Raw genomic sequence first — 27,304 nt, 5'->3', positions numbered from 1 at the left:
CAGGTAAGGGGGAAAGGAGACTGGACATCGTCTACTCGTTTCCACTTGCATAAAGTCTCCCTTTCTGAAGATTGCCTCAAACTTTTAAATTGGAGGAAATGCAGAAGGACCATTCTGTCGGGTGCATGCAGCATGCATGTGCACATAAATACCCTCCTTTCATTCATTATGATGTCCAAACTGATTTGCTATCCCATCTCAATTTGGGGTGCAGAGTACTGAAGACACGAGCCCAGAGCTAACTGCACTTTCTAGAAACGCTTTGTTTGCTAAGTTATAGGCCATCCCGTTGGCCTTTTCTTTTGCCATCCTCTCACTCTTCTTTCCTATCCTTCTCCAACTCTCTCTCTGCAAACAGGTGCAATGCCATGAGAGTGGCAGCAGTTAGAAAAGTAAGCATCGTGGAAGACTTCCAAGGCCCTCAGAAGAAATGCTGGTTATTAAGGGCTGAGATACATTGCACTTGATTGAACAGAACCAAAGCTGATTCCTGAGAGGCAAAGGTTAATTAGACAAATGGCTCAAAAGGATCAATCTGTTCTAACTCATTATTTGTTGCTTTTTTTTAAATTTTAAAAGAGAGTTTAAAATAGACTAGGCAGCTGAAAATAACCCCCAAATTCCCAAACGCATGAGATAAAACCACAGAAGGCCTGAGACTGCCAGTAACATAACGATTACAGAGTAGTAGCCTAATGAATAAAGAACAAGCAAATCAAATACCTGTATTAAAATATATTGAATGCAGCAATCTAGCCTGCATACATCTATTGAGGGGGACCAGGTACAGACAGCGGCAATGCAGCTTAACTTCCAACATAATTCAAAACTCGGGATGACAATCCAGGAGGCTTCTGTCACCACTTCCACCTACTCCTTCACTGATTACTCCTGTGCCAAACACTTCACTACATGACGATTCAGGCAGCAAAAGAGAATACTATTGCAAGTTGGAGAGGGGGGGAATACTCTGATGACAGTTACATTTACTCACAAAAAACACACGAGTTGTTTCAACTCACTTCTGACAGACAGCAAACCAAAACCAGTTGCCCGTATTAAAAAAAAAAAAAAAGGGGGGAGTTGGCTTTTAGTTTGATTTATATTGTGATAAAATGTATTTTCCTTCTTCCATACTGCATTTCTTACTATATTTAGCTAAGAGTAATAATGTCTCCCTTCAAACCAGTTCACCTTATGTCCAGTGGTTTTGAAATTAGGGAAAATGCTCTGTATAATGTTCACAGTCTTAGGAATTTTTTATTATTATTTTTTTAATTTTTCAAAGGATGCCTGTTTCCTTATAATTCTGCAGGAAGAGAGAGGCTCACAAAGAGTGTTGTCTTTGCAGCAACATTGATTTCTTCTGAGTCATTAAAACTGGACATGGGCAAGTTATTTAACTTGCACTGAATTATTCAAATCTGTCCAACAAGGCAGGAGACCAAGATTGAAAACAAAAATTTAGAAGCTCATAAAAAATCAAAGGTGACTTAGAGCTTCCAAATATAGGCATTATGTTATAGTGTAAGTGGTCTCTGGCATTTGGCTCTTCTTCCGGATTTTCTGAATCATTCCCTGCTGGGGTAGAGCTTCTTAGTTCCAGAAACAGCACCTTCTCCAATCCAACCCTGCCCTACCGCAGCAATGGAAAAACTGAGTAGTCCTTAATTAAATCAAATGGGCATGTTTGGGAAAGGGCACACCACCGCACTATCGTTCTGCCATGAAGAACAAAGCTACCAATAAAATTATGGGGGCTTGGGATGCAAAGCTACTAATAGGGACTCGAAGAATTTACCTGTGTCCCTGCAAAACAGACTTGAACTTGGGAAGCAATAAAACGCGATTTGAACTAGTTTGCATCCCCTTTCTCCATCAGGTATGTGAATCATATGCTGTCAAGCTCTTGTGTGAAAGCTCCTCATGTCCCCTTTATTCATTCTCAGAAACTTAATGCAATATTACCTTGTCATACATGCACATCCTCCTCTCAGAGAAATGGGTTTGCCCAGTTAAAAACCTTACAAAGAAATACAGTGGAAGCCAGTTTGTTTTGTTAAATACAGGCCCAAGAACAAAGCTTGCAGTTTGGTGGCAGGAGAACCACAATCAGCTGGTGGCATCTGAGTGCTGGTAAAATTTAGCCTGGCATTATGCAAAGAATATTGAAGCTTCCTGGCTGAATCTGGATACCGAACTTAAGTCTTTTATAGTATGCTCTTACCAAAGAGATTGACCCTCAGAAGTTGGCTCCAACTTTGAAGAGGCTGGCGAAGCGCCACAGTAATTGTGTGTTTCGTATGAGCATCTTCATGCCAAAGTGGAATTGTTCAAACGGTGGACGAGGCCAAACACCGAGGATTAAAATAGGAGAACGTACACAAGAAGTGCTCAGAGAGATGCTATGAAATGGCCGAGGAGAGGCAGTGCAACGAGGGGAAAGGAGCACTACAGAAATCAAGAGCGGTGCTTTGGTCAAGTGTACTTTTCTCTACAGCTCTTTCACGAGCAGCTTATGTTGTCTTACAAATTCAAAGACATTTTGACAGAAAGGGTAAAATGAAGTGCATCATTACAACAGGTAGAGAATAAAGCAGAAACTGTATTAGCAGACAGCCCGTATGTTTTAAGGACTTCCCACTGTGTGACTAAAAGGCAGCCCAGCCGTGTTTCCAGAGTGGAGCTCAGGAAGCTGGTGCCAGGACCTTGATGCTGCGGTGCCCTGCAAGAGCAAGGGGCAGGCATCAAAGGACAAAGAAAAGACTTTGCCAAGGTGACTGAGGCCTTGTCACCATGAGGGGGGAAAAAAAGGGGCATTTGACAAGATAACATTCCGGCATTACTACTCCGGCAAAAGTCTCCAGCGCAGGCCTAGCCTAACACTATCAAGTTTGCATGTCAGAGCTGAGCGTGTCAGTCAGCACAGCCATCTACCGCACCACAAACAGGAATGGCGGCAGGATCTACTGCCGACAACCAGGCCGTTCTCTTTATAGCATCTATACCATATGGTGAAGGAAAGGCCGCAGTAGATAAGACTTCCTCAAAACTGTCATTTGGCTAGGCCACTTAAAGATTACAGAAAACAGAACAATTTGGTGCCCAAGCTTTGAAGGAATATGAACATATATACATCCTCCTAAAACCAAGGTCAATTGCACATTCCAAAATGTGAAGTAAAGAAATGGAAAACTGTGAAAAGAAGCAGGACAGAGGGAGCAGAGGCAGAAAACCTGAGTTTCGCACACCAGTGAAGATGGCAGTCCTCCATCTTGCATGCACCCAAGCCTTTAACTGTCAGAAACGCCACTGAAGACAACTGAGTAAGGCTACTCACAAGTGGAGTTGATGTCAAGCCATAAAGAATTTTGTTTATGCTGATGCTACACTCTTAGGTCACCAGAAATGCAAAGAATATTGTAGTCAGAAAATAACAATCAGCCAGTATTGAGGTTGCACCTGCAAGAGCCCACAGAAAGCACAAATCAGGTAAGAAAAACACCTGTCACGTATGTTTAAGAAGGTAAAAGCCTCCTTTCCAAGAGCTAATTACAAAAGTATCCTACCAGCTTCATCTACAATATCACATGATACTGCATTAGAATGGGGAATTTAGCTTATGGGGCATTTGGAGTGCCATTTATATAACTTCAACCCAAATAGCAGACCAGACAGTCTTTCTACAGCCAAAAGCCACAACCTCATATAGCCTTTGCTCTGAGTATCAGAGTAACATGGAAAGGTTTTGATTTAAACCTCCAGGGGATGCATCACATAGCTGCAACTCTAATCCAGGAGAGAATGTAATCCTTCCTCAATTCTCAAAGTCAGAAAAACTGGCTGAGTCGGCACTCTCCCAGCCAACTGCTGTCCTCGAACCAGCCTCTGCTCTGTTTGCTGGCAGAGTTTTCCAGCAAAGCTATATTAAGCAGAAGGGACAGACCACTCAAAAAGAAAGTATGCAACACAGACACATAGCAGAACAGTCTACAGCCTGCTACCATTCACTTTTTCTACTGCATCCCAGAAAATTCCTAGAGACTGTGTGTGGTAAAGAGAAGAATCCTCCATCAACCAGATCCTGGGTATCTGTCTCCAGGAGCACTACAGAACCACAAACACAGAAACGTTAGTCAAAAGAGACCGTCTGATGCAACAACCCCCTCTACACGGGACTATCATGAGGTCAGCTGTGGCTTCACCCAGCCGAGTCTTGAAAACCACCAAAACACTAAGACTCCATGGCCTCGATATAACTTCTTCCAGTGCTGCACCAACTTCTGAGTGAGGAAACTTCTTCTAGCATCTGTTCTGAAGATCCCCAAGCAGCCAATTGCCTACTTGTACTAAAGCAAGGGGTTATTTTACCTGCAGTGCTGGGATTCTTGTTGAACTTCGGCTGTTGACCCAGCCGAGCTTCTCCAGGATCTTCTGGATTGAAGGGCTACCATCTGCCACGGCAGCCACTCCCCCAAATTATGTACTGTTACAGTGCATAATAACTTATTACCCATCATAAAGGATAATTACCCTGTGTAGCAAATACATGCTACCACAACAGTCTTTGTTGACATAGGAATAGGTTTATCTGACTAGACAGATGGGTCAAGTAATGTTTTCTTTTTCCTGCCCCAACAACGGCTTGTGCCAGGTTCTTTAGAGGACAGAGCGAGACATAATGAAGAAGCCAGATAGCTTCTCTGCTTTCCCTCCCACCCTCATCTCACATAACGGGATGTCACCAATGTCCATATAATTGTCTCACTTGGTGGTTCCCAAGCTTTCTGAGCTGCAAGCTGCTGTCAAGATTGAAGCTGCTCTTCATGGAAGATTACACACGCTGTTGTGAAACTTTTGACCAAAAGACACTACAGAAGGGATGTCTCACCCACCATGAAACCACAGTCATGTCAGTCACACCGCAGGAATGGGGGAGGTGGGGGGCAACTAATCCTTTATTTGAGCTTCTGCTGAGCTCCTAACCAGCATGGCATTTTCTGGCATGGGCTTATTAACGTGCCATGTTAACAACGCCCTTGAAGCAAGCACAGCAGAAGGTTTTCCCCTTGTTCTAATATGTACTTAGAAAATAGCACAGTTGAATTATTTTATATTCACTTATCACAGTAGCCTTTTTGTTCTAGTATGTCCTGACTTTGCGATCAGAACAAACCTCATCAGTTAAGGAACCTCGTTAAAATGACCTATTTCTTGTACAGAAGAGGAGAAATCTGAAGTTTATACCATGGAAGATATCACTGAAAGTTTTAAATTGTGGAATAACAAGTTTCAAATCAAGAGTGTCACATGGGTACATACACAGATGCTTATGTCGCTAGCAATAATGGGTGCTGTTACAAAGGCAGATTAACCATCTTTCAATTAATGACTGCAAAAAAGCCTGTGTACAATGGGACACATAGTAAATGCTTCCCTGCAGCTGAGTACGGTACACAGGAGCAAGTCATGACTTTCCCACTTATTTATGACAAATACAACTGCTGCATTTGTCAGAATAATTTAAAAAAAAAAAAAAAAAAAAAGAAATGCGCCGCAGTGTCAGTCTCCAAGTTCTCCAATCTGATAAGGAATCATGCAGTGTGGCTGGACCTCATCAGGCAGAGCAGCATCATGCTGAAACACAACAGCACTGCCCAGGCACCCTGCTCCCAGCGCTGGCACCACAACCATGCTGGCTGCATCCACCCTCCTGGGATGGCCGCGTAGCAGAGTTCCATCTCCCCCGATGGGCAGCAGTGCTGACCAGACACCAGAGGTGACCACCTGGTAGACCCCTCCCCACACCACATCCCCACCACGCAGCAGCTCTCCTGCCTGTGTATTTTAAAGTTGGGGTCTTCATACACTATTCCCTGTGGACCTCCACATGCTTTACAAAGGTGGCAAGCAGCGCTGCCCCCAGCACAGTCTGGCTTTCTCTTGCAACTGCAGATAAAGTGGTTTGAGCAGTCACCACTCCCATTCAGCGAGCCGCATTCAGCAGCTGTTTAAGTGAAGCCAATTTACTTGGCAGACAAGAAGCTCCCAGATTAACCTGGATCAGCTCCAGGTGCTGAGAAAGAGTAACAAGCAGCTAGGGGGAGGATCTCAGAAACACGTGCTTCTTAAGCAGCGATGAGAATATGCCTGAAGCTGCAGAGAAGTGACAACACTTGTCCAACATCACATCAGCAATGGAGATGGGACACGGCCATGGTGGCTACAGTCCCAGGCCATAACTTTGTTCTCTTAGACCACCTCACTTTTTAATGCCTCACTTAGACATTTTACAGTGCATTTTACAGTTACATATGCATTATATAAGTGCTAATTATATAGTGTACATGGCTCCTACTTCAGATTTAAGGAAACCATTAATACATTATTCATTACTTCAGCATTTACTCTTTGCTATTTGGATCATTGTTCTGATTTTTATAGTAGCCCCCCCCCCCTTTTTTTTATTTGGCCAAATAGTTCCTATCTATAATTTTGATTACAATTTGCAAACGCTGGTTTGTGGAGGATTAATTATGGTGGTGGAGGCAGGGGAAAAACCTGGTGGATGACCAGTGCTAGTTTAGAAGTGCAGGACAGCAATGGGAAGCATCACAGTCGTCTTCTCAGCAAGACTCGGTCAAGCAGCAGAAGTTTTAGGCTGCCTCTTTCTCAAAGCATGACAAATAAATCCCCAAACACTGAACAGCTATAGCTTAGTCTTAAAAGGCCATATGCTATTTAAAAAAAATTTAAAATAAATAAAAATTCAAACCAAAAGCAGAGCACCTAAGGAATCACACAGGCTGGGAGAACGGAAGGGACATGAATTTCATTAGACAGTTCTCATTAAACACAGATGCCTGCAAACTGCCACAACTGTCACAGCCAGCACACAGGTACGTAACCAGTTGCTATAGAAAGTTATAGAAATGACCATTACATAAATTGCAGAGGGCTGCGTCTACGGAGAAATTTTCTTTAACCAGCCTGCTAGTATCCACTAAGCTCTAAAGCAAGGTTTAAGGTCTAAAGCAAGGAGGACTTGTCATATCTGCTTCACCAGATGCATGACACGGGACAATAAACATGATTGTGCTGTGTCAGCTCTGTCATCAAAGGTTTTCCTTTAGAGAGGACACAGGTAAACTTAAAAGCAAAACCCCAAATCCTTCTAATTTTAAAAGGCTGTGAGCTTGTTGGGGATTAAAAAAAAAATCTTTTTAAAGCCTTTCAAAAAGCCATGAAAAGGAGATTTTGTTAAACACATGATTCTCGCCATCTTCTTGTTTGTGCTACACAGTGTGAGTAGGGCAAAGATTTAAGGTGCTTTGCCTGTGAGTGGATGCTGCCTGCCACGAGCTGCGGGCAGCGTGAACTCCCTGAACGGAAGTAACCCTGTGCAGGCAGGGATCCAGCCAGACGTCTTAGGGGTTACTAGGATTCATGTTTAAAAAGGAGAAACACTGACTCTCTCTCTCTCTCTAATAAAAATAAAAATTGCCAAAGGCAGATGTCTCCACGTGCTTAAATTCAGTCGGATATTATGTGGTTGGGATTGCATTGCCACAGGATTTAATAAGAGGAAGTTCTCTCATCTCTCTTGGTTCGGCAAAAAAAAAAAAAACATGTCTTTTTTGCTTTATAGAGGAAAGAGAAGAATAGCACCCACCACACAGCCACAGCCTCTGTGCTAGCGTAAGGGACAGGGGGGAGTTCCTGACATTATGCAAGTCCTAGCAGTGTAAGAAAGGTTAATAGAGTTTATTGGACTTCTAATAAAGCATAACTCAAGCATTTCTTCACAGCCCATATGCATCAAAAAGGTGATTTCATTTGTTTCTTGTTTATTCCTCCATGACTAAACTCAAGGCCTCTGCCTCCAAGCCCATTCTCCTTTCTGAGCCAACGACCAATTCTGCTCGCCATTCGCCTTGGCTAAACACAGCGTTTTATGCAGCTGTGCCGCACACGTAAGGGTACTGGAGCTCAGACACGGCAACGCATTCATTCCTCCGATGGGACTGATTTTGGTTTGCAGCCTAGGTGGCCAGGATATCCAGTGAGAACAAAAGCCTCCAGACCTTCTCCTGATGAAGGGGAGTCCACGGAGCGGCATCTCAGAAGTCACCTGTCCCCCTGGCCGGCTGGCTGCTCTCCCAGCATGGTGCCAACCAGGCACCTGGGGCTTCCAGAACATGGCACCAACTTTGTCCTACAACAGACCTGCCTACAGCCCCTTGGATTCTCACCAATCTTTCACTAATTTAAACAATCAAATACGATTCAAATTATTACTATGGCATATACGTACAAGATGATAAAGAATGCCCCAATGCCTTAAACCCCAATACTCAGGAAAAGACCAGCCATGTCACAGCTGATGAAAAAAAAAAAAATCAAGTACAGCAGCATTCACCAGCACTTCACTGAAGAAAAAAGCTGAGCGCAAGATTGCAATTTGGCATCTCATTTGGAATAAGGTCAGCATGAAGCAGTACCATCCTCAAGGGAATGATCTCAAGGAAAGAAAAAGGGAGTCCTGATGGAGTGGAGGAGTATGATGGGTCTCTCGCTGACTCCGTAGAGCAAAGTCAAGCTGTTACGGAGTCTGCAGGGTGCTCAGCAAGGCAATGAAGGTAAGCTCCTTGGCCACGCGTGAGCCTGGGTGATCCCATCTGGGGCAGCGCCGCTTGTGCGAATGACCACGTAGTGACACAGGAGGATGAGGAAAGCAGTACACTTGGGGAGGGAAGGCTACAAACAAGAAGAGGTGGCAGTCACCCCTTCCTCTTTTAGGAGAGCACAGGCAGGAGATGACAGCATACATAACGCTTCATGACACATCCACACAGAAAAATGCTAAGGACAGCTTTCCCAGAAAAGCAGGGTAGAAAAAAGGAGCAGAAAGGAGACTTTCCTTTTCCTCTTCAGAGAAAAGCACAAATAGCTCAGGCAAAACACTGTACTGTTAGGGCTGAAGCACAATTTTCTGTTCATCCTGACTATTAAAAGAGGCTGAGCAATCACTGGAGCAGATCCTCAGCAGAGATGCTCCCCACTTCACTGCAAAGGGAGAGCCCTGGACTGGGTAGCAGGGTCCTCTCTTCCCATAGCCCCAAAGAGCAGAGTGAGGATCACTATGAAACCTCCTGCCCTCCCACCAACATGAAGTCTGGTAGACCACACAGGAGGAGCGGGCACACACAGGCAGTTTAGCAGTAAGTTGTGTACCTTCTGCCTACGCAAAGAAACTCAGGTTACTTAATACCACTTGCTACTTTATGAAAGAAAAAGACAACTCAGCTTTTTTCCAGCCTTGTAAGAAGCCGTTATCCACATGCATACATGCTAACGATGGTGGAGCTTCTGCTCAGTCATAAAACACCCAAAAGTGTGTCATGTGTTGCCCTGACACACATTAAGAAAGCCAGAGCCAGGGAGACAACCTCTTCTGATGAGTAAGCAGGGGTGACATGTGCCTGCGCAGATGCAAAGAGAGCTGGGTAACACCACGAGGTGAGCCAACACTTTGTTGGGATCAAACCCCCCCTGGCAGGAAAACACTGCTATCACGAAGTAGTCAACACTGCCACAAACCACCTCACCGCCAGCCGTGCGCTGAAGAAATCTCTCATGTGGCAGGCAAACCATCTGATTTCCTAAGCCAGCAGAGCCAGGGTGTTGGGCTTTTGCTTTCCTCTCTCCCCCACCCCCATCCCAAAACACAATAACGCTCCAAAACACTCTTTCAAGAAGGGGAACACCCATTGTGTCTACAGGATGTGAGAGGCGAAAGGGATGTGGGTTAGCTGGAGGAGGTGCAGCAACACGCCTCTGACTGCCGTGCCCTTCAAGTCATACCAGGACGTGCCCCAAAGCTCACAGCGGACAATGGCAGATCTTGCATATCAGTGTGGGACCTGGCTGTGAAGCACCCTACCCACCTCCCGTTTTAGCTCTCCTTTCTCGGGGCAGAATGCAGCCTTTTCCACAGGGCACGGCTGTGAGGAATGAATGCAAAAGGTGTGAGATTATGGATCACAACAGTCTGCAAAATTTGTAAGTGTAGCTCTGAATTAATCCTGTTATTTTTTTTTTTTTTTTTTTTTAGAGACTATCGTCATGATTTTTGAATGTTCAGAACAGGTGACACTTGAAGGTTGGGGCCTGGCCCTGCGAAGAGGACTCCTACATCTATACACCATCAATTTAGGGATCCCAGTTGAGCTGGCTGGTACTCATGGGTAAAGCTGTTTACATGGTTCTCATAATTAGAAGGAGACACCCTGAAGAAAAAACAAGCTATCAAACTATGCGTACGAGCTCCTCTAGCACACCTCTGCATGCCTCAGACCACAGCTTTAATTCTACCCCAGCTTCCCTCTCCTCAAATCAACTCCTTTAGCACTCCAAACACCCATGGCTAATAATATCAGAAGGGGCAGCAGAGCGAACAGCAGCACAGCCGGGTGTAGCGGGAGAAGTTCTCACTTCACCTGAGCTCCTGACCTGCTAGAAGGCAGGAAAAGGCGAAATAACTTAGCTGGAATAAATTTCCTTTGTGTCCTTTATTTGCTCTGTCTCCTTAGGCCTGTGAATGCCTCAAGAGCTGTGCAAAGTCTTCTGGAGCAGCACCTTCAGGTATCAGGTGGGTTGACCTCAAGGCCACCATCTTATAAATGATGCAATCCAAACCTCCAAGGTCAAATCCCTGCACTGAAAGATGTCCTTGTAAAGACATTTGAATATATCTATATATTCATTACCTTGTTCTCTCTCTCTCTCCCCTTGTACCTGGGTTTGGGAAGAAAAAAAGGCCTGTTCAGTAGAAAGCACCCTCCTCCCTGTCCCGTTAACCTGCTTTTATTTCCCCCTGGCTACCTGCACATGGAAAGAAAGAGCAAACCAGCAGCAAATCACCCCCCAGGTGACTGCAAGCGGGGTGGAGAGGGAGGTGTCGTTTCTTCCTGCTGAAACCCGGGAACCCTGCCGTGCCGAACATTTGTGCTTCTTGATGGCAGGCCAGCAAGCAGATAAATGGACCACCGCCACGAGCCAGCCCGGCTAGCTAAGCATCCTCGCTAGCGCGCTGTAGAGCCGAGCGCTCATACCACTGTCACACCATATAGCCGCCCTCTGCCTTGGCTCATCGCTAATTCAGGGTTACATTATTCCCATGAACCGCTGCTTGTCTTCCCGCACGGAAAGCCAACAAGGGAACGTGCTAGCCTCCCAAAAAACCATACTCTGCGAGGAGGAGGGGATTAGGAGGGAACAGTGTCGGAGTGTCTTCAGTAAGCTGGAAGCAATCCCAGCTTCCAGCTGCACAATGACACGCAGGAAGGAGTTTAGACAGCTTCCCAGTCACAGAGTACCCCTGCATGCCAGGCTTGGAGACGCCTGGACATAAGAATGGCCTTTAAAGCATAAGGATGCAAGAGGACTGCAGAGCCCTGCACGCAGACCGGCCCTGGCAAAGGGGGGAACGGTGGCTCGAGCTTAGCTTTTTTTTTTTCCTGGCATTGGGTGCTAATTGTGTAGTCCAGATCCTTAACCTTATTTAGGTCAGAGGCTTCAACACAAAACAGTCTTAGAAACACAGATCTTCTGCGGGAATGAGAAAGCCTGCTTTGGCCAGACCCAGAGCTCTCCAGATACTGGAGCTGAAGTGCAATCGTATGTTAGAAAGGGATGACAGGAGGAGATCGTGTTTGATGGGCTGTGCTGGGCTCCGCACGGCCGTGCAAAATTATACAAAGCTGCACGAGGCATATGATTTGCATGTTTTGTAACGAGCTCCAAGGCGGATAAAGCAGCTCTCAGCGAACTACACACAGGGCATGAAACAGGATCACACAAAGACGTCACAAAGACATTCCCCATTGGTTTGCCCTGATGCCCTACCAGCCACCACAATGCCATGCCTTCCTCCGCTGTTCCACAGATAATTGTCTTCTCCTGCCTGAACAGGTGATAACCCCCCAAAAAACTGGCAGATAAATGGTGAAGGTGGTAATGTGGGCACCCCCAGGGAGCAGGAGCGAGAACATTGCACACTGAGCCACGGTGACTATTTTATTGGATTCACTATTGGGCATAAAGCAACATAAAGAGGGCTCCGGTGATTCTTCTCAATGGTGCTTACGCACCTGCAGGCCTACAAAGTGCATGGAGCGGAAATTATGACCCTTTGAAAACACTGTTCTCATTCCCATTTCTGGATTATTCTGAGCATACAGTAATCACTGCTCCACGAAAAGCATTTCAGATTATTTGAAGAGGTACGACTCGCACAGGTTTCGTTAGCATGACTACCTCCTAAAGTTGTGCCATAGAAACAATCTATAAAAACAATCAAACCAATGATTTAATACCTATAGGCAATAATACAGTACTAAAATATCAAGCTTGCCATTCATTGCACCCATAAGGCAAAATGTCAGTATGGAAAACAGGATGTAAAAATAGGGTGACAGGGAAACATGCAGAAGCATTTGACTGGATGCAGCATTCAGGAAGATGGAAACAAGGAGTAAGCCAACTGCCCAAAGTTTAACCACCAACTCAATGGGAACAAACTTTTGGATTTGGCAGCATTTTCAGGAGCATCCCAGTTTTCAGGAGCAGACCTGGGAAGTGAAACTTGAGCCAAGCACTGGGAATAATAAAAATGGAAGCAACAACCTCTGTGCTGTCTTTGGACAGTGGACTCAAGCTATTGTATGACCCTTGTTCCCCAATAACAAGAAATTGTCCTGTAGCAGATAAATACATGTGCAAAGTTTATGGACAACATTTGGTCAAGTCTTTAGGTTATAATGACCCTGGGAAGATCTCACGAGCAGCAAAAAAAAAAAAAAAAAAAATCCCCTAAAAAAAAACCCCCAGAATGATAGTATAGACACCTGGCAAAATCTCTCCTCCAGAAGAACTGAAGTTTTCAGGCCATCATACTTACGTTCCTAGAGAAAAACACACTTACATACCAATTAAGAGAGTACCCACTCTTAGCGCTGATCTGGCTGTAGACTCCAAACAATCCCCCAAAATGTACCAATAAGTACTTTAAAAACTGTGGCACGGGGAGTCTTGCATGGACACCTCAGGCTTTCTCCTACAATACCAGGGTTTAGCCACATCAAGCCATACCTAGGCACTGAAGACAAATGACACCGCTGTGACAAAGCTGATATTCCTCCAGTACTTTATTTTTAAGAGATATTCTGAACAGCGCACTGTGTTGAAGAGCTGCTAGACAAAAAGATTCTCTCCTCACAGAGCTGATGTCTCCAGACACTATCTTTAGGAAGATAAGATGCATATGGAAGAGGAATTGTAAACTGTCGGTGCAGCATGCACCCATACAGCATAATCAGATAGGCTCAACTGAAGATAGGACAAAAATACTGAGTGCTTGTGCTGCTAAGGTCCTAATGTACATACAAACTCCTTTTAAACACTGCTTTTGCAAGTTAAAAATAATTCCACGTCCAACACATCAGGAAGTTATCAAGGTATTATTTCTGCAGAGCTTTAAGTACCTCTGAGGAACAGAAATCAAAAACATAAATACTTTCTTCCTTTAAAGCAATGGTACAGGAGCCTCCTCTATTTGCAAGAATTCATAACACTCCCTGAAATAAAAGGCAAGGCTGCAGTTTTCAAGCAGGTTTTGCCTGAAACTTGAGATACCTTAAAAGGTAGTGATTTTCAAACTGCCTGGCAAGAGGCTTCAGCGGAGGAGAGAGAAATGCTGCAGCACATCTTGGAACGAGAAGACAGCGTTAGAATGATTTTGGGGGAAATATCACGGATGATCCAAGGAAACTGAAGTCCTTGGCCTCGTAGGTGGGAGATGATACCATTCAACCCTCATGGTGTGAAAGCAAAGGCTTGATCAAAATGCATTTCCAATAATTGGAAGCGCTCAAGGTGTGGCAAGACAATTTAAAAGCCAAGCGAAACCAGCAGAAAGGGTTTAGGTAAGTCAGACTGGAGACAGGACAAGGAAGGGGTCACGTTCAGGTTACGAGAGCAAGCTTCGAAGGTCAGGTCAAAGATTGAGGCAGGTTTTATGAGGCAATTTCCTTTCAACCTATGGACAATCAATATACAGGAATCTGCCCATCTTACTTCCAACTTTCTTTTTGCCAAATTTGAGTGCACAGCTAGGCAACATAGAGTGCCACCATCATCCAGGCTGCTGTACTCTACACACTCACAGTCAAAAAGGGAAGGAGAAACAAGTCAAACCACAGCCAAGTCCAAGTGCTTTCAGTTTAAAAAAGAAATGGGAAACACCACATGCTTAGAGGTGGCTTTTGCTCGTGCAGCACAACCTTCATCTATGGGCAATGTTTCCAGAATTTTTACTGCCAGCAGTGGAAATTGTCCAAATATCTATTAAATCCACAAGCTGCTGACTGAGGACTGTTCAATCCCTGAACCTTTGTATCATCCTTTAAGCCATCGTCTCCTTTTCTGCACTGCTATTTTGCACCACAGAACTCAGAAGCAATTAAAACAAGAAATCGTGGGGGGTTTTTTTGGTAACCAAAGGGTAATTTTTACCAAGAGATCCCTCTGAGACATGCTGGAAAGAAGGCTGAGCTATCTGCCAGCGGTACCAACTCCTTCGCCCTCACCCAGGCCACATGCTGCTCATTGCTCAATGCCGTGTTTTCGGGAGGGCGGCAAGCGCGGAGGACAGTGAGCAGTGCTGGTAGCGCAGTCTCCATTGATTATGAAAGAAGAGTGTAAACACAGGTAGAGATAAGGGAAAGAGCTGTACAAAGGACTAGCAGGAAGATATAGATAGACAGATAGATAGCCAAAAATTGCACTACCATTGCTGCCAAAATCATAGGTAAACTTAGGTCGGTCAGTATAAAGGTTGCAAAGGATAGTCAGGTACCACTGCAGCATTTTCCTGCCGATAACATTTATTTTCATACTCAATTCAGCAGTGGCTCTGATGTTTTATACATGGCGGGGATCTCGCGCAGGCACAGCGTACTTCCTCTTCCATGTGTCATGGTGCTGGTATGTGCCTCACCACCATCAGCCCCACGCGCCACGAGAGGGGAACAACTCAAAGACTTCCCTAAGGTGGTCCTCATGCAGGTGGACCCCATCACTGCCTCCAGTGGAAGAGTCACATCTGCCTATGTTAGCTTAAGATGGTATTACCACTGGAAAATTGCTGCCTTGTTTAAAATGCAAACTGTTTTAAATCATGTAATATGGGTCCTTCCCAGCTCAGACTATCCTCCCTGACAGGGATTCACACTTTTCCATCTTTTTGTCTGCTTAGAAGAAGGACAAAAGAGGAGTAAGGTAGTCATTTTATATGCTACGACAATAGCAAACCTATGGAACTGACTTTGCATGCATAAAAGCAACACACTTGCCTGTTTTACAGTTCATTTTTCAATAGCAGATTAGAATGGCTTCTGCCACAACACCCTGCAATTCAGTGGCATTAAGCTAGAGCTGAACTTGGTCTTATTTGCTTAAGTAGAATAAATAAAGAAGCCAAACACAAGGTTTCTAAGTTAACATCCAGTGCATATCCAACAGCACGCCGCTTCCAGTTCGGTGGAAAGCTCGCTAACCTTTACGCCAGCTGAGCCCGGGCAAGAGAGGGAGGGAGGGAGGGCACTGACCGGCAATTACCCTGAGCAAGGCTGGAGCAAGCCCTCGGTGGCCAGCGAGAGAGCGCCTGCCCCTCTGCGCCCGCAGGCCTGCGACAGACGGATCGACAAGGAAGCAGAGGGGAAAAACGGAGCTATAAATATAAAAGCGTTCAAAGGATAAGTCTGAAAGCAAAAGCAACAGCCTCTTTATGCTGTAGCCAGGAGAGGTTTATGCTCCCCCCCCTTGTTAAGCAAAGGGCACGGCGGTTTTGCAGGACTGGCAGTGTGTCACGAGTGTGAGGCATTTAGGGCAGGAAAGCTGCCGCTGCACCGCACAGCAAAAGCCTTGTTGATCAATTAGCTGTTCAGTAACCCATTAAAAACCTGTTCAGCTGTGAACGGCTTGGACAGCTGTTGTAGCTAAATTTGCACAGGAGCTCGAGCACATTACCTGAAACACCTATAAAAACACAGCAAAAGGTAGCCACACAGAAGGAAAAGGAAATATTCCAATTCCTCATCATCATCTGTATCCGTAAGCCTACGGCATGAACTGCTCCCAGGAATAGCTTTGCCCCATGGGATGTTCCCCACAAAGAGCAGGAGGGCATTACTGTGCTCTCCCCCCCACCCCGTGACAGGCTCAGAGACAGGACAGACAGACAGCCTGCATAGGCCTGACACTCCCTCACGGACGGGAGCTGCCAGGCGCCATCAGACAGAGGGACTCCAACCTGCTTTGCACAAGCTGGCTGCGTTTATTCCACTGCAAACACAACGTGTTTAGTGACCCCAGTATTCCTGGCCACCCCTAGCATAGATGACAATATGGTCCCAAATGTATTTTTCCATAAGAATTAATTTATTTTTAAATTATTTTATACACATTTCAACTTCTGGAACATGCACACACGTGGAGCACAAGCAGGGTAAATGTATTTCTCTTACTTACTGGCCTCTAATAATTTTACCACAGGCACTGAAAAAAAAAAAAATAAAAAAATAAAAAAATTATTTGCCTGGCTCCTGCCTGTGCAAACCCCCCAGAAGCGGGGATGGAAAGGAGGTCAGCAGCGCTGATCCTCCCCGCCAGTGACCAAGCAGTTTAAAACACTCGTGCCATTTGAAAATGCCACATGGCTTGACTGGGATGTGGATATGCTGCATATGCCAAGGGTGAGAGGAAATGGTTTCTCAACAGAAAACATCTTTTTTACTACAGCTACATATTCCCTTCACTGTTCATCTGCTGTTGACATGATGCCCAACCTGCTCTTGGCACCTTATGGGGCATATCAGAACCTGCCATGAATCACCGAGCCCAAGACGAGGGAAGGGACCAGACTGAAGCAGGGTGGAAAGCACACCCAGACCTCCAACACTGGAGAGGTGGTCTTCGGTATGTCTCACCCTCCCCTCAGCAAAGCCACCAAATGCTTTCATTCTCCAATAGATCGGTGGGGATTGCCAGCTATTATTCAAAGGAAAATCCCTCATATAAAATAATAAATAAAAAAATCTGGAAATGAAGAAGTTACTGAATTCCTATTTTTAAGCACTGTTATTAATAATGTGCCACGGTTCTTGTCTCCATCACCACACCATATAATAATGTTGAGAAATTACTGCAGCATATTGTAATTATTTCAGTAAGAGCACTGTGCCTCCGTCTGTCAGCATACACCTGTATCGCAATGAAGAACAATGCGACTTAAAAATAAGTTACATGCACACTGTAATCTGTGTCCTATAAACTTTTCTCTGCTCATCCGGCCAAGCCTTGAAATCATTATTTGGGCAAGGCTCCCAGAGAAACGCTAATTAGAGACTGAAGAAGCAGGGTCCTCCTAACAACGCAGCTGTAGGAAACACGCTGAAGCTCAACTCCAGCAAGGAGGGTGCAGCTAAATCTGTAAAACCAGATTCTCTTCAATGTCCCTGTTTAACACAGCTGGAGACCTGTGTTCACAGTGAGCCAGACCAGCACTTGGCTGCAGAGACAGTGTTTTCCTCTAGTTAAGAGGGAATGACTGAGTTTCGGCTCTTGCCTTCTCAGGAACTTGGGAGTATTTAATTCCCATGTTTGTAGTCCTTCGGTCTTTCTTTTCTGGTAAGAACAGCAACAGCAGCATCTTTTGCCTTCAGGAACGGTCCTATTGCTCTTTCTAAAGCCAAAGCTAGAAAACCACCCTTCCTGCAGCTGTACCGTGAGCTCCCAAACCACAGAAGAATCACAGAGCATTAAAGATTTCTGTTTACATGATGGAGCCTTATGCATAGATACCTAGTCTGTCTTCTACAGTCATGTGGCACACGCTTTCTGAAAAGTCTAGCAGGATGAGGTTATAGCCTTGCAGCCTCTGCTCATGATTCAGGAGCAGGCAGTAAAGCATCACTTACTAATTAGCCAATTTATTACCATAAATCAGCCAACCCATTTCATCTTTGCCATGTGGAATACACCAAACCCTGCAGGATCTGCAGGAGTAAGCTGGCAGCTCCGGTTTATCAAAATACCTGCAATCTGTAACATGAATCCAGTGACATGAAATAAATGCGCAGAATAGCCTGGAAGGCATGGATTGAAACTACGCAGCCATTAAGTGCTGCCAGATGTATCAAGTACACATGTTGGGAGGGAAAAAAAATAACGAACAAACGCTTTCCCCACTGATCTGTTCCATTTTAGTCAGGCTTTATGGCACAAGTAACAGCGGCAAGGTATTATTATAATTTTAAGAAGGAGAAAAATAAGATTTATTTTATATGGATAAACTGCCCTTTAACGATACCATTTTTCCAGTCACATTCTCAACTTTAAAGCAGATAAAAATGGCTGGTTAGATACAGCCTCTCAGATGTTCAAGGAATACACTGAGGCAGCTGTTCAAAGTCAGCAAGATGCCCAGATCTGCCTTTAAAAGAGAAAATCCCTGGTTAGGTTACTCAGGGGTGATTTCAAGGGCCTGTCCTACATTCCTGTGTCATGTCCGAGGGAGGAAAGCTGTGGGGGCTGTGGCAAACCCACCAGATCCATAGCTATCGACACAGACCAAGCAGGATCAGACAGCTCAGTGCATCCACCTCCGAGATCTCCTGTGGAGCGCGTGGCTCCAGATGCCTTCTCCAAGAGTCTGGACACAGGGATGGTGCACACTCTTCATCTTGCTGTAAGTCCACCCACTGCTTTTGATCTCTCCTGCAAAGACTCCGGAGTTACAAAGCATCTTGAGCAAGCGACCCACCTCCTACAGGAGGAGCAGGCAATGCCCATATAGGGGGTCTCAGTACTGCATCCATATGAAGCAGAGGTTTGGAAATGGAATCTAATTAATTGATATCACCTGTTCCCCAGCAGCAATCCTGAAAGGGGCTGGGATCCCTACCCAAGATGGGAGCAGTACTGCAGAAGAGCCCTAACCCCCAGGAAGACGGTCGTGCTTTTTAGCACTGAGCTCCACAGCCTTCATGCGATTTGACATAGACACAGGAACGGGCGAAATCCTGAACAGGGGTAAATCAGTAGAGTTTCATTTCATTGGAAAATGATGTAACTCAGGGTCTGACCTAAAAGATCTTGCTGCTTTCTCCTGCCAGATAGTATGCAGAAGGCAGTTTCAGTCTTCCACTAGTCTCCAGTAAGTAAAATATTGTTGATCTCATAGGTGGAGGCCAAAAAAACCCAAAAAAACCAACAAAAAAGCCAACCCAAAAAACCCCAAACACAACAGCTCTTCCATCACTCCATTTTTTTGTCCTCAGAGGTATTAGAAAGTACAAATTAATGGTAGCTTTACATGCATCTGTATTTCTATTGCTCATAAAAATCCCTTTGTGAAGTGCCCATAGAAGATATCATCTAACAATTTCTTTTTTCTCAAGTTTTTCCTGAAGTTGCAGGAGGCAGGATTTCCTCCCTATTACATAAGGAAAAGAGCGTGTATTTGTTCTTTTGCCGTTTAAGACTTATTATCACGGTCAGGTTACTCAAGCCAGGCCCTCTTTCCTGATCTTTTCTTGCAGGGGAATTATTCTTGGCAAAGCTCCAGCCTAGTATTAACCCGATGGAGAAAAACCAAGTGGCTGTATAAAGAAAGAGACATAAAACAGACAGACCTCAGGGCTTTGCTGGGCCACAGAGAGCTGCAGCGACAGAGCAGAAGTAAGCAAATACAAGCTGGTGCTGAGCCTCCAAAGCATGCAAGTACAACCATCACTACTACTACGATACACTACTACAGTGTCCGTTTGGGGAGGTGCGATCCTTTTCCGTCATCCTGCTGGGAAACACAGCTACAAGCCAGCAGACAAGGTACCACACCGCACCCCTTCCCAAACAAAGCGTCAAGCCCCAGTAGTAAATAATTGCCCCTTGTAATGACCCCACCTCTCAGTCCAGACTAAGAGATTGGAGAGGAAAATAAAACCCCCACCCTATCATTTAATGTAGGGGAGCGATGGGAAAGTGGTTCTCCCGCCTCCAGCACCTAGTGCGGGGACCTGAACGAGATGGCTTTTTCCTTATGTCTTAATAGAGAGAGGCTTCTCTGGAGGGTGGTTCAGGGGCTTGCCTTTTTTTTTTTAGGTGATGAGAGGATGTGCTTAGGGTGACCGCTCCCCTGGGACACCTACCTGGGGAATGTAGGACTAGGAAGAAGAGCTTCCGAGTATGGTGGCACAGCGAGGGTTACCCGGAGTCTGCCTGTCCATCTGCTGCCTCCCAGGAGGCAATTTTGGGCTGAGGTTTACCTACCCTTCCCCCAGTGGGAACACCAATTTGGGTCTCTGAGCCATGGAAATTGAGGTTAACTTCTTACCTTTGAAAGACCTCTACGCTTCTATCTAACCAAAGTGAAAACAGCTAACCGGTTAAAAAGCTGGGGGAGGAAGAGGGGCTGACATGTTCCTGAAGGGTAAGCACGGAGGCTTGCTGTCCAAGAAACTAAGCCAAGAAGAGAAAAAAAATTCATCAGTGCTAAGTACAAACCTTACATTAGTACTTGTATTTGTTACTCTACAGACATTTAAGAAAGAAATTTTTTACAGTGAGAACAGTCAATCACTGGAACAACCTCCCCAGGGATGCAGAAGAGCCCCCATCGCTGGAGGTTTTCAAGGTGTGACTGGGCAGGGTGCTAGATAGTTTGATCTAGGCTCCCTTTCCCATGGAAGGTTGGACCAGATGATCTTTTGAGGTCCCTTCCAACCTGGGCTCTTCTATGGTTCTGTGAGTTTTGCAACAGGTGTTAAGGCTTTATTACTTATACTTTTTGCATCTAGAAGATGTAACCACACCAAGAAGCTGACCAAAGCAAGCGACAGAGGGAAAGAGCAGCCTGAACTGCTCGACATCTGGAAGGAAACAGAGCTGGGCTCCGTGGACCTGAGCTTCAACCTTGGAACCCCACCATCATCCTGCCACACACCGCCTCTTTCCCCACTCCCTTTTTTTTTTTAATTTAATTTTTTTTTGAGAGAGAGTGCAAGTTCTGGCTTTTGGACGCTCTATCAATTTTCATTTACTCAACTGCAAAGTGTGCTTACAAGGAAAAAAAAAAATTAAGACGTCTTCACAAAGTTACCGCTCAGTATTACAAAGCATAACGAAAACCAATTGGAAAACCTCTGCTGCAAACCGTGCTGGGAAAGGTGCACAACTGATCACTGCCCTCAGCTAGTAGCAAACTTTCAAACAAGCAATTAAACTAGAGGATGCACCTTTAGCATGCTGTGTGTGTCAGTTGGTGTTGCACGTGCCTGCATCATGCTTCTTGATGCAGTCACCCAGCAGGTGCCCCGGCACGTAACAGCTGGAGAGAGCGGTCATGAGGTGTCATGGGAGTCACGAGCTCGGAGGGACAGGCCTGAGGCAGGTATGGATGAGGAGTGGAAAGAGTGCCCCTCCCTACGGACCTAGGGTACGGGACAGCTCTGGGGTACCTCCACCGACCTTGGCCAGAGGAAACATCTCCGCTGCGGCTACTTATCCTCCCCATGAAAACACTTGCTGCCTTTGACCTGAACTTGCTTGCCCTTTTGATCATGCTACCCTAACCCTACCTTTTTCTTTTTTTTGGTGAGAAGAAGCTCAAAAGTTGGTTTCTTCATCCCCCCGAGAATGGGGAGGACATGGAGATCAGCTGGAGGGGATGACCTGCATCCCCAGAGCCAGGCCAGCTCTGACCCCCTGTCAACAAATCCAAGATTTGCTGAACCACGCCTGCAAGAAACATTGCAGGTTTGGGCAAATTCACCCCACATTTGATACTTTAATCCAATTACATGTCACGCTCGCCTCCACGTTCATCATGTTAATCTCTTCTAAAATTACCCTCTAGTCCTCTGAATGAAAACACCTCGTTCCTCCACTCCAAACACTGTGATAAACATAGATCCTTGTAATACGAGAAAGAGGGTGAGGACCTTGCTGTATTTCATTATTTTTGTACTGCAGCGATGAATTTCAAAATAGCTTAGCAGTGGTAGTCATGCTTACTGATTTGGTATACATTCCCTTTGCTGCTCTTCAGAAATTTAGGACTTCTGGGCACGAGTGTGAAGGTTTGGGGTTGGTTTTCTCCCTCCCCCCTTCAGCAGATTACATGATGACATTTTCTTGCTTTTTGTTTGTTTTGAATGAAGGCACGGCCCTCTTTCCTTCCTGCACAACTGTTCCCTCAGTGCAAAGGCTATGCAGAGCTGGAAGACAGGAGGACCTTCATCTTCTAGCCTCACCTGGAAATGAGCAGTAATTTTCCCCATTGTTAATGCCTGAAAGAACAAGCCCAAGGGGTCTCAAAGCTACTTGCTGTGAACAGGTCATGAAAAAGAAAAAAAAAAAAACAAAAACAACAAGCAAACCCCAAACCAGCCTTTCAACTGGCATGAAAGTCCCTGAGATCTCAAATTAAGATTCTTTACTGCTCTTTGCACAGTTTTAATACAGTCTTCTTGACTTGCTGTGCTTTATTCCTGGACTTGAAAAGCTAGGGGAGGCAGGTCCTCCAACAGGAGTACTGCAACAAGGCAGCTCCGGCTCCTGAGACCACCCCAGACTACCTGAGACCACCCTGGACTACGAGGGACCAGCATGCAGGAGCACGCTTACGTACGTGAGGGCGGCTGTGCACAAAGTACATCAGCAAGCAGGTGCCCATCAGTGTAGCTCATGAGAGCATCTGCCTACTGTCAGACTAACTAGCCTTCAGATCCACCAGGCAACAGCTTGGGTCATAGCTAGAGACTTCAGCAACACCTGTGGGACATCCGCTGAGCACACAGAGCACCTTGAAAACACACCCCATAGATTTCCGTGCAGCGGTGTATTCTTGCTTGCAGAAGCAAGAGATTAATTTCTCCAGCTGATTATCAACTGAAGTTGATTTACCTGGGCAAAGATTAGTTTGCAAGGCATTTTATCAGTTCCCAGGGTACACGACTGGAGCTGGGAGGGAGACCATGGATTTCACACACAGAAAGAAGGCAGTTTCTGGCCTCAGCTGAGGCCGTTTTACAGCTGCAAAGCTCCACTGACCTCAGCAATGCTAGCACAAGCAAGAGGAAATTCCTCCCTGAGGTGCTGAGTACGACTTTTCCCAACATACGCTTTTTTCCTGCATCGCGTTGATTTTTTTCTGTTCCCACATTTATTTTCCCAGGAAAGTTTTGCAGGCTTGTCTGTGGATGCACACTACTCTCATTTCTTTCCAACTTCTCATGTTATCACAGATAGGATCAAGTACAGAAAACAATGGCACCGTACTCTCCCTGTGTGATTGATGGCACACATACGTGCAATAAAACAGAATAAAACGAAGTACTGAGATCAGGCTCCTTTTAAACTTCAGACTATCAGAGAGACCTTTCACACCGCCCAGTACAACCGAGTACCTGTTTGCTAAGCTGGATGGAAACAAAGTACCATGCAGTTTAAGAGCAAAACCAAAACAAACTGGTAGGGCCACGCTCTGCATGCACAGTGGCCAGCTGGGGCTAATGAAGGCTTATTTTGTAAGTCACTTTCTCTGCCTAGCTTTTTTAGTAAGTAAGTGGACTGTTTTAAGGGCTTTTTTTTTTTTTCCCCAAAATGCTGAAGATGCAGAAGTAACAGACAGTTAACACTTTAGTGGATGAGGTCTTTTAAAAAAAAAAATTAGATATACATATATGTGCAAATAAATAAAAATAAATTACCAAAGTCAGTTTTCTTCCAAAACTGGATTATTAGAATAATCCTGAGACTAGTGATAATCAGAGGTGTTTCTTTCCTCAGCAGGTCTGTCTGTCTGTCTCTGCCTCCTTCCTTATGCCCAACCCCACCAGACTTCATCCTAAGGTCCACTCCAGACAACCAACTGCTCATGAAAGAATGAGAGCAGTGGCAAAGGAGGAAGCACGGGATACCCGAACTAGCGGAGCAGTCAAGGAATACTGAAAGATGTTAGGCTGAAGCCATCAGCATAACATCTGAATACCCCCGCTGGGCTATCATCTCCATTTTGGCTATCAAACAGTGATGGCTGTGAGATGACAGATGTTTCCTACGCGGGAGCATCAGGCTCCCAAGCAGTGCACAGCAGAAGTATCCCCAACCACAAATACTGTACCACAGCGCAGGATGCCACATCACTGTCACTGTCCTTCTCGCATGCCTGACCTCCGCAACCACACCAACAAGAGCCATTGTTCAGCATATTACTGGAAAAGGACAGAGCTCGGCACTGCCAGAGAAAACGATTCATCAGCACTTCTCCTCCCCACAATATCCCTTTTGCAGAAGTCCAAGAGTCCCCTGCCCCTATTCATTTCCAGCTGGAAGTCTGAATAGAAGCCAGAGAGAAAAGCTAGTTTCCCAATGCCGTAAACCAAATGCCAGACCAGCTGGGACAGATTTCACATGTGGAGAGGAAAGGGTGAGAGTTATTTCAAAATCCTTATTGCATTCTTACATTTCTGTATCAAGCAGAAAGTTTAGCAAGAGAGACATCCCCAGCACCGTTGCCTGATTACCTTACTCAAAAAAAAAAAAAAAACAAAAAAACCCCACACACCTCTCAGCTTCTCAGCCATTAACACCAGAAGCACCATCCCACTTGACCACACCACAAACAGACCTTGCTTCATGCCCACTAGCTCAGTGGAATCAAGGGCCCACCTGGCACAGGACAGCACAGCCTCCCCAGGCAGCTGCCCCACGTCTCACACCCCCAAGGATGAGCGGTCCCTCCAGCTCAGCAGATGCCCCATGACCACTCATTAACAAGCTGTGTCACCCTTGCAGGACGAGCCGTGGCATTCCACGCTTGTTACACAGCCCAAACCATCCTGACTGTGCTCTCAAGCCTTTTTGATTTGAGGAGCCGATCAGAGGGAGAGCGGACTACAGCCCTAATGCTGATGTTAAGGAGGTCACCACCCAAACAAGACTTTCTGGAGAAGAGGCACTGGCAGATCTCAGCTTGGCAGCTCTGAGAGAGGCAGATGTAGCACTGCATCCTGCCTCCCAAAGTAGCAGTAAGATGCTCTGGGAAACACCGTAAGAAACAGGGTGCATACAGAGCAGCCCTTCCCCTGCTGTTCCCCCCCAGCTTCTGACAGGAAAGACAGTCCTCCATGACTTGTTCAAAAGGCTCTTGACAGAGAAACAGTCCTTGACCAACCATTAACAGGCCCAATGTGACCGACCGCAACAGCTCAGTCTTCCCCGCACAGATGTGTGTACACGCATACCTCCTCAGGCGGTCCACCACCTTTCAAGGACTATAGCAGCTTTATCAAGGGACAGTCACTACTGTCCCACCATTAAGACTCAACCAGGGTTCCATGCAAGAAGTGGGAAACATTTACTAATCCTGGAAAGGAGCGAATCCCACTAGGATCACAACAGGACTCTAGAGTGCCCAAACCCCAAAGGCATTAACCTATAATCCTGCATGGAGCTGGGCCTACGGGTCAGGTGCCGCCTCTTACCTGTTCTCCAGCAGTGTCATGCACACGACCTCCCGCACGCCTGGGTTGTTGGCCTTCTCGATGGAGCAGCTTTGCAGGTTCCAAGTAGCCACCCTCAGGACGGGTCTGCCATCTCTCACCCCCCCGAACATCTCCACAGAGGGGCGAGTGGATATGATCTGGGTTGGACCCCCAGGAGGAAAGTCCAAGTCCTCGCTCTGGAGGCTCAGAGAAGTAGGGCTAGGGTGAGGCTTGGCAGTGAAGTTGAGGCCACCATTAGTGTTCGTCGAAGGGGGCCGGGACCGCTCCGCAAAAATCTGATGCCTGATTTTGTCCAGAAAGGAGGAATTGATGCAGTCCATCCTCACCAGGTCCTCGATACTTTTGAAGGGCCCATGTTCTTTACGGTAGTCCACGATGCTGTTGGCGATCTTCTCAGTGATGCCGCGGATGCTCATGAGCTGGGCCGGGGTGGCAGTGTTAATGTTGATCCTGGTGGCGGAAAGGTGGTGCTCAGAGGCCAGGTCCTTGCGCAGGGAGCTGGGCGAGTGCTGCGCCGAGCTGCCCTTGCTGCTCACGCAGATCTCGAACTTCACCTGCTCCAGCTTGGCCGCCCCCACCCCGCTCACCAGCGCCAGGTCCTCCACTTTCTTGAAGCCACCGATGTACTCCCGGTACTCCACGATGTTCTGGGCCACCACCCGGGTGACCCCGGGGAGGGTCATCAGCTCCTCCTCCGTGGCCGTGTTGATGTTGAGCCTCTCCTGGTTGACGAGGATGTTGCTGAAGTTGCACGCCGCGCTGAACTTGCGGCTGTGGCACAGGTCCGCCGGGTCGCGGGGGATGGAGCGGTGGCAGCCCAGGCTGCCCCCCATCTCACCGCCTCCACCGCCGCTGCGCCGGGCCGCCGCCGGAGCCGGGGGAGCGGGCGAGGGGCTCTGCCGCGGCTGCCCGCCCGCGACTCATGGACCCCCCGCGGGAGGCCGGCGACGCCCCGCAGCTCCGCGCCAGGGGACGGACGGCGGCGGCTGCAGGGCACCCTGCGGACAGACCCGGCACGACACGCTCGATCAGGCGGACCCCGGCGCCCCCCGCGGAGGGGCCCCCGCGCCCTTCCTCCTCCCGCCCTCTTCGGGGGGCACCGCCGCTCCCTCGGCGCCGGAGGTGCCGCCGCAGACGCTGCCCGCCCGGCCCCGGCCCGCCGCTCCGCTCCAGCCCCCGGCGCTCACGGCAGCTCCTGCCGCCGCCCCGCGCCCCGCCGGCGGTAGTAGTAGCTCGGCGGGAGCTCCCGCCCCCTCGGCCGGGCGAGGCGGGGCCGGGCGCCGCCGCCACCGCCTCCCGGGGCGTCACCCGCGCCGCGCCCGCCCCCGCCCGGCGACGGCGGGGACCGGCCGGGGCTGCGGGAGCGGCGGGCGGGCGCGGCCGTCCCGGCAGGACTCCTTGTGGGATCCTGGCCCTGGCTCCGTCTCCGTGCGCCTGCATGGGGCGGGGGAGGACGAGGAGGGGTGACCTCCTCCTTTCCCGCATGGGCACTCACCCCCGAAAGGTGGGGTCGGGCTCGCAGGGCCCAGGGGGACCCAAAATGGCCCTACTGCTGTCACCTTGCCGTTAAGGGCAGGATTTTCTCTTCCCCCAGGTGAATGGGACGCCGGGGTCTCAGGTGCTCAGATGCTCTCTGCAGCGCGCCCATCCCTGAAGTTCCTTGGGCTCGCCTCTCT

General features: G+C 47.1%; 1 protein-coding gene across 1 annotated transcript in view; it reads right to left on the bottom strand.

Annotated features, from left to right (window-relative positions):
• The window catches only part of EEPD1 (endonuclease/exonuclease/phosphatase family domain containing 1), a 65,224-nt gene extending 38,459 nt beyond the window's left edge, over positions 1 to 26,765 (bottom strand). Inside the window, exon 1 of the mRNA XM_076330860.1 lies at positions 25,608 to 26,765. Coding sequence (XP_076186975.1) covers positions 25,608 to 26,461 — 854 coding nt within the window. The 5' untranslated portion in view covers positions 26,462 to 26,765. The remainder of the gene's footprint in view (positions 1 to 25,607) is intronic.
• Positions 26,766 to 27,304: the final 539 nt, after the last annotated feature.

Source organism: Aptenodytes patagonicus, chromosome 2 (genome assembly GCF_965638725.1).
Source record: "Aptenodytes patagonicus chromosome 2, bAptPat1.pri.cur, whole genome shotgun sequence".
Classification (NCBI taxonomy): Eukaryota; Metazoa; Chordata; class Aves; order Sphenisciformes; family Spheniscidae; genus Aptenodytes; species Aptenodytes patagonicus.
Note: the sequence above shows the minus strand (reverse complement) of the source record. Positions and strands in the feature narration are given on the sequence as shown.